At 37.8% G+C, this 12,664-nt stretch overlaps 1 protein-coding gene across 6 annotated transcripts in view; it reads right to left on the bottom strand.

Moving 5' to 3' along the window:
* Window positions 1–471: 471 nt before the first annotated feature.
* SPON1 (spondin 1) overlaps window positions 472–12,664 on the bottom strand; it is a 427,336-nt gene continuing 415,143 nt past the window's right edge. For all 6 annotated transcript variants that reach the window (XM_072039262.1, XM_072039264.1, XM_072039263.1 and 3 more), the window contains 9 exons: window positions 10,354–10,555; window positions 10,055–10,195; window positions 9,526–9,601; window positions 8,913–9,095; window positions 8,387–8,557; window positions 8,104–8,271; window positions 7,039–7,203; window positions 5,039–5,302; window positions 472–4,227 (listed from right to left, as the gene is read on the bottom strand). In XM_072039262.1, coding sequence (XP_071895363.1) covers window positions 4,064–4,227; window positions 5,039–5,302; window positions 7,039–7,203; window positions 8,104–8,271; window positions 8,387–8,557; window positions 8,913–9,095; window positions 9,526–9,601; window positions 10,055–10,195; window positions 10,354–10,555 — 1,534 coding nt within the window. In that variant the 3' untranslated portion in view covers window positions 472–4,063. The remainder of the gene's footprint in view (window positions 4,228–5,038; window positions 5,303–7,038; window positions 7,204–8,103; window positions 8,272–8,386; window positions 8,558–8,912; window positions 9,096–9,525; window positions 9,602–10,054; window positions 10,196–10,353; window positions 10,556–12,664) is intronic.

Raw genomic sequence — 12,664 nt, 5'->3', positions numbered from 1 at the left:
GTAACTGTTAATGAAGTGTTCACTCTCACAGCATGTCTACACAACCTGCTGGTATCACAAAGTATCAGTAGAAGTGTCACAAAACATTAGACCTTTTAGAAGCTCAGTTTTAGCAGTTTTCCCATTCATGTATCGTATTCTTTTAAATAGTTTTTCTTTTATTAAACAAATCAGCATGAGAGTAATGCAGGATAACGTGAGTAAAGATGCCAAGTTACCCTGTGATTTCTAAACAGCAACAAACTGTTCAACAAACACTTTAATACAAGAAAGTGGAAATAATGACCAGGTGAAATAAAAGCCACCTCATTCCAGATAGCCCATTGGCTTGAAGAGGACTAAAATGCAAATAAGAGCATAGCTCGACTCATTATATTGATTCATGTATGGTGTTTTTTTGTTTGTTGTTTTTTTATTTTGTGTGTGTGTACTTATTCATAGTAGTTGAATAGAATCTCATACAAGTATAAATTTCATAGTAAAGATGTCTTTATTCCAAAATAATAATGTGTTAGCCAGACAGCTACAAAACATCTACACAAGACTTTGGTAAGAAATATTCATGGTAGCTTTTTCATAATTCCACAGCAAACAAAAACCATGAAGGAAATCTAAAAATGCGATGAAAAAAAATGTTTTAAATTGTATGCTGCACACACAGAGTCCTACTGTACATTTGTTAAGCCCCTAACTTTTTTATTATGTGTAAAGCTTCTACAGTTTGTATGTTAGAAAAACATAACATACACACAATGCTAAAATCCGATAGTTGAGGTCTACAAAACGGGAGTGATACCTGTGCTTTCAGTTCAGCAGTATTATTCATGAGAGAAGCGAGAGAACAGTTCTCATTTTTATTGACTGATAATCAGTGGCTATTACACTACTAGAAAGTTTACAGTAACAATGCAATACTTCTTGTATACATATTGTATACATATTGTATATCAGAGCTTTTTTTTTTTCTCAATAGAAAATCAACCTCTTTTTTTGTTTGTTTGTTCTTTTTTTAAAAAAATGTAATAAGCTTAAATATTTTTTGTATCAAGTTAGAATAAAGACAAGTGATTTGTAAAACATTTCAACAGAAGAACAGTGTGAAAAGCTGAACCTAAGTAGGAATGATCACGTATTTCTGACCAAATGCAATCTACGTTGTCATTGTATGTATTAACAAGGTGGGAAGAATCCAACATTCATAACGCTAATGAGCCTAAGAGAAATGACTGGAAATCACACTGAACAGCCTCCTCGCTAAGAGAAAAAGTACATGGAGAATCAAACTGGTAAGTACCACAGTGAAAGGAAACCCGAATTATGTATTTGTTTATTTATTTTTAGTGGACATTTTTGTGGGCATGTTCAGAAATATGTTACGCATTTCCTACATGCCTACAGGTGTATTTGGACTATTCATCCTTTGGCAAAGGGAGTCATTCAAAGACAAAACAGGTTGATGAACTGGAACAAACGTGAAAAATGAAGATAGCATTATTTTTAACCGATTATTTGCAATAGCTAGCACGATTCTGCAGGAGTAGCATGAACAAGTGGTAAGGGTTGATTAGATAAAATATAGTCTGTAAACTCACAGCATTTTTTTTCTGTGCAAGAGCCACTTTCTTCTTCAGCTCCCCCCACCCTAAACTCTCACTGAGCCAAGCATACAAAAAGCACTGCCACAGATTTCACAGCCGATGATTATTTTTATTAATGATCAGCCTCAGCTGGCCTAGTCTCTGTCAGACTCAGCAGGAACAGCTCACAAAGGTAGGTGGAGTATGGATTTAGGCTGCATGTGCAGCCCTGCCCTGGCTGGGCACCTAGCACTAATCGCTGTAGCTCTTTGCAACTACCTGTGTCTTCACCTGAAATATCTTCATCTGGTTGCTCCTCCTGTTTCTATATCAATCATTCCATTGAATTTCATTTTATTCAAATTTTTTGGTCATTAAAAGGGTAACATGCAAGGTAAGACCATAAATACATTACTTAGGGATGGTCTCGTTGCTACACTGTAATGGCAGTGCTGTAGGGACAAAAAAAAATAATAATTTTTTTCAATAGGCACAAGGAGGCAAACTACCTTGATATTATATTATTAAATGTGCCAAGCTGTGCAAAATGTAAAGCGTTTGGTTTTAGCATGAAACCGCTTTTTTTTTTTTTTTTGTCTTTTCTCCTGGTTTGGTTCACTGTGAGCTTGCACCCGTTTCATTTAGCAGTGGCAGGAGAGGATAAACACTGCAGTGGTTCCATTTCCCTACCCCTACCTTCATTCCAGGCCTAAAAAAAAGCAGAAAAATACCTTGAGGGGGTGGGATGTGACAGCTGTGGGAGTCCGGAGCAGCCCTTGTAGTGTCCAGTGGAGAAATGATGATGATCAGCCCTACAGCATAATGCAACCAGCCCATGTAGCTACGGGGAGGTAATGAGAAGATTCCCAGAGTAGCGGTGATGAAGTTGAACAGCCTCAGTGCACTGTGTTTCACATCAAATGTGGACGCTTAAAACCTGGGCATTGGGTTCTCAGAATTGTGACCAAGTGTTAAAAAAAGTGAGTAAATTATTTAAGGCTGGTTTAAAGAGACTAAAATATGAATTTTTCTCCATTCATTTCTCTCAAGCTTGTTTTAAGTGTTAGCATCAACAGTCTATATTCAGTGCATTGTTATGATTTCTGTAGAGACATAGGTGTATGCTGCCTTTCCTGGACAAAAAGATAACCTGTCACCGTCATCTCTTACCATTAATGTTAAATTGTTAAACATACAGGAGAGAATTATATTCCAATACCAAGTGGAGCTCAAGATCTCACTGGCCTACGTGTAGGGATAAGAACTCTTCAGGAGATGGCGTAAAATAGCAAAAGCAATTAGAGTGGTGAGGAGCTCTATTTTCTAACCTCAGGCAGTTTGTTCATCGCTTACATGGCCAAGGAAGATATTTATCCTGGGTGGTACAAATGCAAATGTGCAATTCTCACAAATGTAGTAATTTTTAGATCCTCTTAAACTCTGAGTTAAAAAAAAAAAAAAAAAGACTGCTGTAAATATATTATTGTATTGATTTTTAATTTTGTTTCTAAGAGTGTGATTGTTTCATTCCAGAGGTTCCCTTCCATTTGTTTGCTATAAGGGATGCAAGAGAACCTGTCTCACTTTTTCTCTACTGTTTTTATTATGTCAAAATCCTCTTTCTCACTTCATTTGTGATCAACATTATCATGAAACTGAATCTACTTTTTTAGCGTCTTTCACGTGGAAACCTTTCTGTGATACAGCTATTGTGACTCTCTGTGTTTGGACCAATTTCTATTAGTTCTGTAAGCATTTTGAGCAAGAGTGGGTAGACCAAATATGGGAATATGGCATCTAAACATATTATGATAGTCACAAGTTTTCTTTGTGTGCTGTGACTACATAGTGGGCAGACGTCACTATTGAGCTGCACAGATTATTTAAGTTTTAAAGAAACAAAGACTGCTTTGCATGGAGCACAACATCCATGTGAACAAAAGTATATAGGATTATTATTATTATTATAACTATTAGCTTAACCAAATAGTGTAAAAAGATAAACATGCACCTTTAATATTATTGAACCAGCATTACTGAAATTATTCCTTGGCATAGTTGTGTAATCACATAGGCACTGCTTTGGATTTTCAAAATCAGATCAAGAGAGAAATCCTCCCACATATGAAACATGTCACTTTAACTTAGTTATGTTAATATGCATGCATCCCATGTCTTTACGAGTAGTATTTCTATATGGCTATTCCATGTCCACAGATACGTCTGTATTTCAGTTAAATGACTCACAATGACTTACTATTTTTATGCATTAAGGGCTAGCTGGAGTATCAAAGATCTACTCTCAGCATTAATCTGTGAGGAAATATTTATAAAATATACTTCTTGCACCAGCAAGACTAAAAAGCAAACCACACTGCAAAAATGAAAACTAATATACACTTTGTATATTTTTTGTTGTTTTAAAAACCAAACCAAGGTTGACTTTCCATTTAGCTCAGAGTGCATCACTTGGAAGCCTTGTTTTGCTAACAAGGATGAACATTGCATGCTCTTAGCTCCTTTTTGTCTTTGCAGCTAGTAAACTGAGTACTTTTGGATCTCTTCTTTACCATCATGTAGCGTTCCTGAATTCCACCTCCACAGAGTGTAGAACATTCTGTCCAAGCAGTCCATGGTTTCAGCCTACAAACTGGGAGGAGAAAAAAAACACATTTGATTGTGTACCACTATGCACATCTGCATGCTTACATCCTTGGAATTTAAGATAGCATATTGCCTAGTTTATTATAGCAGGCAATTAAGGAACCCAGTTAAATATATTCAAGATATATTTGAAAAACATTGAAAATTGTATTTAAAAAGATATTTACTGTCTACATTATAAAACAAATACAATTAAGAAACTGTTATATGTCAGACAATCATGAACCAGAAATTAGCAATGACTCATATCCTGATAATGTAAGATATAATGTCAATATAAGATACTGTGTTTTACTGATTAGTGCTTGAATACTGTCCCTTCCTGAAGACAGAGCACATCTCCCTGAGCAGTCTCAGTCTGAATCAAGTTACTAAGGTAGAAGCCTGATCAATCTTGAAATTTAGCATTGAATCCAGGAACAAATACTTCCAAAGTTTGAAGGTAACCAGATGCAAAGATCATTATTAAGTCCCATAGACATTACAATCAATCCTTTGCCAGATCTCAATTCTACATTCTTCAGATTCTACCCTTTGTAGGGAAGGAGCTAAAATATTATCCATGATGATGTGGAAATACGTGAACCTTTCTCTGTTGTGCCCTAAACTCATGTTGCATTTTTTTAATGACAGCCAAACACTGAAACTGATGTACTTTACTTTGCTGCTATAAATTTCCCTGAACTGCAATAGTGAAAAAAAATTATCACAGCACGAAGGAGGAGCTGCTCACAAACTCTTTCCCTTTACACACAAAAGTCAGACATGAGCATACTAAGTAATGGTTTCACACTCACCTGGATATTGCTCGCTATCAATATTTTTTTTCGCTTGTTCACTTCTTCTTTTCTCCCGAGCTTCTTTCCAGCGCCTTTTTTCCATACCTGGGCCTCTCAGGCATTTCCTTACTCGACATTTTGTACGTTGGACAGTTTCTGGGCAAGCTGTTCCTCCAAACTGTGGTTCTATTTTAATCATTCTTGTCCTGATCATGTGGCCCTTTCCACATGAGGTATTGCATTCGGACCACTGGGACCACTCTGTCAGCTCACAGTCGATGGCTGCAAAGAATGAGAAGTATTACACAAAATCTGTGTTAGCTGCCAACCTAAACATAAGGTCAAGAAAAAACATACAAATGTGCCCAATGAGCTTTTGCATCCTAAATACGGGAATGCAACTTACACCTCCAGCGTTTTCAGCAAATTTTGTGAGAGTACACATCAAAAACGTCCTGAAGCCATCTCTAGCAGAAATATTTTTTGATGCTTTCCCCAATTTCTTTTTCCAGGGAGGTGCTGGCAGATCACTAACCTTACAACAAACATGTAAATAATTTTCCTGTGCCACCTTCAATTTTCCAGTCTGTATATATGTCTGTTTTATAATGAAAAGGTGCTAAAAAAACAAGTTATATTTACAAACTGTCTGTTACCTGAAATACAAGCCTTGCTTTACTGATAGATGTAGAGCTTTAAACTGATCTGCTTTGAGGCCCTGAGTAAAACAGAAGAGGAAACAAAACAAACAAAACCCCAAACATAAAGGAGCTTTTTAAAGCAGAACAGATGGAAAAGAACTTGTATCATATTTTTATCAGTGTTGTGCAGTACGCAAAGGTCAGTAATACCTTTAAAAAGTTTTAAAAGGTCTTAAAAGTTTTTGTCCTTTTAGTGCTGCTTATTCACAGGCCCTGTGAATAGTAATCAAAATGATATTTCACATTATTTAAGAAAAGCTGAATTAGCAAATTGCAGTAGAAAAGCCTTTTCTAGCCAATACTTTCTGTGATAAATAATGTAATCAGATATCATGCCTCATAAACCTGCTGGCAACAGTGCACTAAAAGTTATCATCTTATTCATTCAGCAATGCCTTAGGCTATCACTCCTCACCAAGACTGCAAAGCAACTAGAAATCACCACCACTCGAGAAGGGGGAGATGTTAGTGGAATAAGGTATAAAATCAGCGCAGCTGCCTCCACACCATCCGCTGGCCCATACGACATTAAAGGTTGCAAAGAGACGTATTGCAGTAAAGAGGCTAAAATACAGTTCAGAGATGTATCAGAAATGGAGCTTCTTTTGTGTTCACTCTTAGAGCTGCAATAATTACACAAGTGATATGCTAATCTTCTCCCTCCTGCCTTGGGCACATTCTGCATTTGAGTAAAAAAATAGGCTTTATTAATTCTGTTTGTTTACTATTGGGAAGTGAACAAGCTGTTGCCCAAAGTGGTGGTATTGTATCAAATATGGAATAACCATACACCTAAAGCACTATTGGTAATCACCATAGGACTGAGGAAGTTGAGATGAAAACATGGTTATATTCCATCTCTCAGCAGCCAAAAGTGTGCAATAAAAACAAAAATAACAAACAAAAAATCCACAGGAGAGAACACTTTCATGTTACATGCCCCTGTGGGCTGACAGGGGTAATACACATAGAGAGCAAGAATCAGTGCAAGACTGCATCAAATCATTTGTTTACAGAGTTCAAAGAGACAAGGAATGCTCCAATTGTGCCCCCCCCAAAAAAAAAACAAAACAAACACACACACACACAAAAATTGAAACATAGAATTAGTGTATATAGCATTCTGGAATTCAGAGAGCATTTAGCTAAAACTTTCAAATAATTATGTTTTATAGCCAAAGTTAATCAGGAAAAAATTGTCCATCAAGTAACTATATTTGAAAATAATTAAAAACCCTATGTTAACAAATGATAGTTTGGAGCCATAGACTAACACATACAAAGAGGCCTTCTCTTTCCCAGGTTCCCCACACTTACGGCATTCAGGCAGCATGCATTTTTCTGCTTGCTCCAGTTCCTCATTGCAGTCCCCAAGCTCAGCTGCAGATTTCAGCATTCTTTGCCGGGTGCGCATTCCCTTCCCGCACGTTACGCTACAGTCGCTCCATTCAGACCATGGGGAGAGTAGGCAGGGAATAGTGTCTAATATGAAAATAAAAAGGTAATGAATGTTTGTTATACCCCGTCTACAAAGGTATACATTTTGAAAATAACACAGATGAAAAATATACTTCTATCTTTCATCTGCCTGCAACCAGTCACACTTTGCTGTCACTTTGGAGAAAATGAATCACAGGCTGAATGATGTTTCTGCAGAAGCTCAGAAAAAGAAAAATTAAAAGGCTTGCTTGATTTTAATACTTTTTCTTTGCTATGTTTTTCTCCATAAACATGAATAAGGTTGTTCTCCACCTTATTCATCTCTGTCCCAGTGCTTGCAGGGAATACATAGTTTAAGAAATAAGTTTTGATAATAATTTCTGTAAAAAGCCTTTATTCTTCCCATGCCCAGAACCAGAAATCAAATTGGTGTAGTCTAAGATAGGATATTTATTTATTTATCTTCCATGCTTTAGCTACCAAAAATCGTTTATACCTTAATTTCTTTTTGTCTTTAATTAAAATCTTAACATCTCTTAATGTAACACAATATTAACAGACAGGGTAAGGGGGAGGCTGGCTGGTTGCACAAAAGGTGCGCCTCAATTTCTGAACTGCTCACAGGCTAAAATGAGAGGACATGGTTTTATTCTAGCCATAAATAGATCACATATCCCATAAAATTAGAGTTGCTTATGTATGGCTTGTGAATACACACGTCACTGTATGGGTAATACAGTAACAGCATCCTGACTATGTTTTACTGATACTCTCATTCTGTTGATGAAAGCAGCATATAGCGCATGTTCCCTATGGGATCTAATTTGAAGGAGAACAGGAAAAAGTGATGTTGCGTCTAGTTTAGCTATGTTGTGTGGCGTGATGGAGGAATGTGTCAGAAACAGCTTCTGTAGCAGAAGAGGTGAATTCACGGACACTTACGGCATTCAGGCATCATGCATTTCTCTGCCTCTGTAGTTTCTGCCTTGCACATAGATCCATCAGCAGGAGTCATCTTGATCATTCTGTGTCGTCTTTTCATTCCTGTGCCACAGCTAGCGCTGCATTCATCCCACTCTCCCCATTCAGTGACAAGGCAGCTGCTAGGGGCTATTCAAAATGGATAGAGAAAATCCTTCACTAGTAGAGCTCACATAAAAAAAAAAAGGTTCAGGCAGTGATCCTGTTATTGGCTGGATTTTACAAAGCTAAATGAAATACTTACAACATTCCTCATTTACAACACATTTCTCAGTCTCTTCAGTAGGCACTTTGCACATAGAGCCATCTTCAGGGAATTGTTTTACATATCTCTCTCTAGAGCGCGTTCCCATTCCACAGGAAACACTACAGGGGGACCATGTAATCCAGTCAGACATCATGCAAGTGGAACCATCTAAAATACAGAGGACCATTTCAATTGCTAATATTAGCATGTGTGCTGCCCACTCCCCTGATAAATCTGTAGCTGCCCGTTAATGTGCAGTGTTGCTTTTATGCTTCCTCACACATTCTGTCTTCTCTATCGCTTACTTTACTCCTTTCCTTTTATAATCCTGTGCACTTCATGCATCCGCTCAGCTGAACTGCAGAGCTGAACACAGACCTCTTCAATTTGCATTCTTCTGCAATTATTCTTATTTTTGACATAACCCAAATCTTATGGCAACCAACAGCTTTGAGAACTTTGAAGGAAAAGTAAGAGTGGTCCCTATTCCACAAAATGTTCTCCACCCTTTCCTCTTGATTACCTTCATCACTGCAGCCTGGACCCATGCATGGCTGAAAATCTTGGGTGTCTGGACATGGCACACTCAGGTCCAGCTGAGCTTTAAGCATTCTCTGCCTCATCCTCTTGCCCTTTTCACAGGTAGAAGAGCTGCAGGCTGACCACGGGGACCAGTTGGAATAGATGCAGGTCTCAGGGGTGTCATCTAAAAATAAGAAAAGGCAGTAAACATTAAAGCATATTATTTTCCATTTGATTCTCTTTACTTGGCTACTGATTACTTTAGATGTTAATATAATATATTATTTCCTTCTGTATTTAAAACTGCTCCATTTTAACCCAAAAGAAAAAAAGAAAGTCAAATTTGATTTTAAAGTTATCATTTTATTTGTTGAACCCCAAAAGGGTTATCTTTTATTACTTTTACTGTTAATGTTATCTGCCAGGTATACATTTGATGCCTTTTCTGTAAGAGGAAAGGCTAATAGCATATACCAGAAAAGATGGAAAACTAAATCACTTTTTGACACTGAGAGGGTCTTCTGCTTCTGTCAGTTTTTTACTTTATCTAGAAATAACAGTGGAGAATGGAACAAAATATAAATTACTACAACACAAACTAATTTGAAAAGTACCTTCTTCTTTTTCTTCTGGTGCTAGATCTGCCACAATATCATCTATGTTATCAGGTACAATATTGCATTGCTCTCCCTGCAAAGAAGTGATTGTGGAGATTAGATACAGCAAACTCATGTGTATGCAGACGGGGGGGCTAAGACGGTACCCTGTGAGGCACTACAGGATCAGCAGTAACAACAGGATACACTGAATAACTCCTTATATCATCATGCAAGTTTTTCTATTTTTATCCTCTAATTCTTGTGTATTAAAAACAAACAAAAAAAACCTGTAACTAAGCAGATGTACTAATTACCAGAAATAGGATAAACAGCATATTTAGACAGTTTTAAATTTAGGAAAGTTTTAGGTATTTTCTGCCACTATCTTTGTTGGAGGTAGGTTAGGGATTGCAGATTTGGTGGGAAGAGGAAGAATAAATTTTTGTCTGAGAGAGTGTGGTTTTGTTTCCTTGAGGATTTTATATGTCTATGTATATACAATATCTTTAAATATATTTTATATAAATATACATGTATGTTATACCTTGCGTGCAATTCTCTCAATGACAACTCTGGCTACCAGCTTAATGGAGCCTCCTTCTGGATCATAAAAAGGACTTTGAGGGTGATCTAAGCTTGTAAGCGGTCTGATCTTCTCTTGAGGAACTGTAGGTTTGTTAGGCGACTGCAATCAAAAAGAAAATAAAAACATAAATAGGATTTAAAAAGAAACTAGTAGAGTAGCATAAAGGTAAATATGGCATTACTTTGGATTAAATAGCTTTCGTTCTTCACTACTTTAAGGTAAACTTATGTAAAATACATTACAAATAGTTCACATACCTCATAGGTAACTCCACTGTCTGTGCCGGCATCCCAGGGTATTAAATCCTGAACAACTTTCTGAACCCAGCCACAGTCCTTGGTGCAGAGGTCTTCAGCTGACAGGCCCACATTCCAGTCCGGGCTGGGCCCAAGCATGGTGAGGAAGGACATCAGGTGCCGGTGGCGATCAACAGAAAACTCAGCAGAGGGAGCAGCTCTCCTGCAAATTGGACATGGGAAGGCTATTATCAACTGAATTCAAGTTAGCTGTTAGAGGGCAGTGAAGCCAGTGCTGCAAACTGAACTGGTGAACACGGGCATGACACTGTGTGTCTGGTGTGCAGAGATGGAGAAGCAGGCAAGGGAGAGGACAAATACTGCGCTCTGTATTTTCGGTCTCCACGTGCCATCTGAGATGTGCCTTGGCACTGTTTAGGGAGGTGTACAGCTTAGTGGGTGAGACAGAACTAACAGTAACAGCCTGCAGCAGTGTGCTTATGCCTCAAGTAGAGGATAATAATAATAAAACCTCTTAGGACACAAAAATTTGAAGAGAAAAAAAACAAACAAACAAACAAACAAAACAGGAATCATGCTGAGGTTCTGGTCACTGGGACGCTTTTGGAACACCCCAGTTCCCCAGTGCAAACAGATAATACAAATCCCAGTGCTCAAAGATCTTGGAAGTTTGTGTCTGTGAAAAAAAAGCACTCATTAGCAGAGTTTTAATGCTCATGTAAGTGAGAGATTAATGGCTACTGCCAGTCCTGGAGAGGTCAGCCAAGGCTTCTGCAGGTTTCTGCCAGCGCATGTGAAAGCATCTCTGTTCTTCCAGCCTTTGTCAAGCATTCTCTTGGGAAGGAATCGCGCTGAATCACGCAGCGCACTGAGATGCTGAGGAGCAACTATCTCAGTCCTATGCAAAGAGAAATTAAAATCAGGCCTGAACTGAAGGTTTCTGTTTAACAGCTGAAAAGCTGGAACTCTTTGTGGCACTTTTCCCACGAACAACAACAAATGCTGAGTTATTTAACATGATTTCGGCAGTCCTATTCCACCAAAAATTAGCCTGTCAGTGCAAGTTTCCCTCAGTGACAGGAACTACTTACTGGGTTGATACAGTGTCAGATTGTTTCTGGGTTTTGTTTTCTCCAGTTTTATGCTAAAATGCATTGCTTTACGAACATACAGACCAAAAATGTTTATTTTTAAATGTAAGCTTCCCCCCCCCCCCCCCATGTTGTTTACCTAGTTTTTGGGGGCTAGGCACCTGCATGTACCTAGTGCAGACGCACTGTTCTTTTCCAACCATAAGAAGTTTATTCTTCCTATAAACATTTGCCACACTGTAAAAGTGGCATTTTTTTGCTTGTGCATTTATTCTGGCTCATAGTACTCTCAGTACAATTAAAAACAAACAAACCAAAACAGTCGTAGGATGGTGTTCTTGAGTACTTACCATGCAGTTTCAAAATGTAAGATGCCTAAGAAGTTAGTGTACCTACTTTCCCCTCAAGAGGAAAGTTGCATAAAAAGGCAATAAAAAAAAAAAAGTTCATGGGTAAAATCTCCTGGCCACCTCCGTTCTGGGATCTTCAGACACTCTTCTACTCAGAGTCTTTAATGCAATGTAAGACAATTTGTGCAGTAAGAAACAACTTCTAAGAGTTTGGTGACACTAATCCTACCTTTCCCAGAAAGAGATGCAAGTGGCTTTTTTGTTTCCCATGACAGGACTCTGATTTCAATGGAACAATTGCTCTAATGTAAAGTAATAAAATAATGAATGAAGGTATCATCTGCTCCCTGGTAATACAGCATCCTGTTATATTTATTTGTCAAGTACGTAGCAGTTATTCTTACATTACATATACATTATTAAAAAGCCTACCTGACTTTAATTAACTACAGGACTTACTACCTCATGCGTGTTTCTAAGAGCTCCCTAAAGGAATTCTGTATTTAAAACTACACAGCAGAAGTCTAAACTATACACAGTTAAAAAAAAAAAAAAAAAAAAAAGTATTTGTATACCTGATCTTATGTTTAAGAACATGTCTAAGAAGTGTGTTGCAGAATAGGGACCCAGATCAGCTCTTTCAGGGGAAGAGTTAGGGCAGCGTGGAGCCACCATCTGCTGGGTCTAGCACCTGAGATAATATTGAGTTAGTAAGTACGTGTTTCCTGACATTACATTTCCTGACATTACATTTCAAAGTGCTGTGCAGACATGCTCTCAGGAATCCAGGAAAGGCAGACACATTTATACTATTTGCAAGCAGAGGGTTTGAAAACACTTGAAGACTACTTTAGACACATTGTAATGGAA

The sequence above is a fragment of the Anas platyrhynchos genome, chromosome 5 (genome assembly GCF_047663525.1).
Source record: "Anas platyrhynchos isolate ZD024472 breed Pekin duck chromosome 5, IASCAAS_PekinDuck_T2T, whole genome shotgun sequence".
Classification (NCBI taxonomy): Eukaryota; Metazoa; Chordata; class Aves; order Anseriformes; family Anatidae; genus Anas; species Anas platyrhynchos.
Note: the sequence above shows the minus strand (reverse complement) of the source record. Positions and strands in the feature narration are given on the sequence as shown.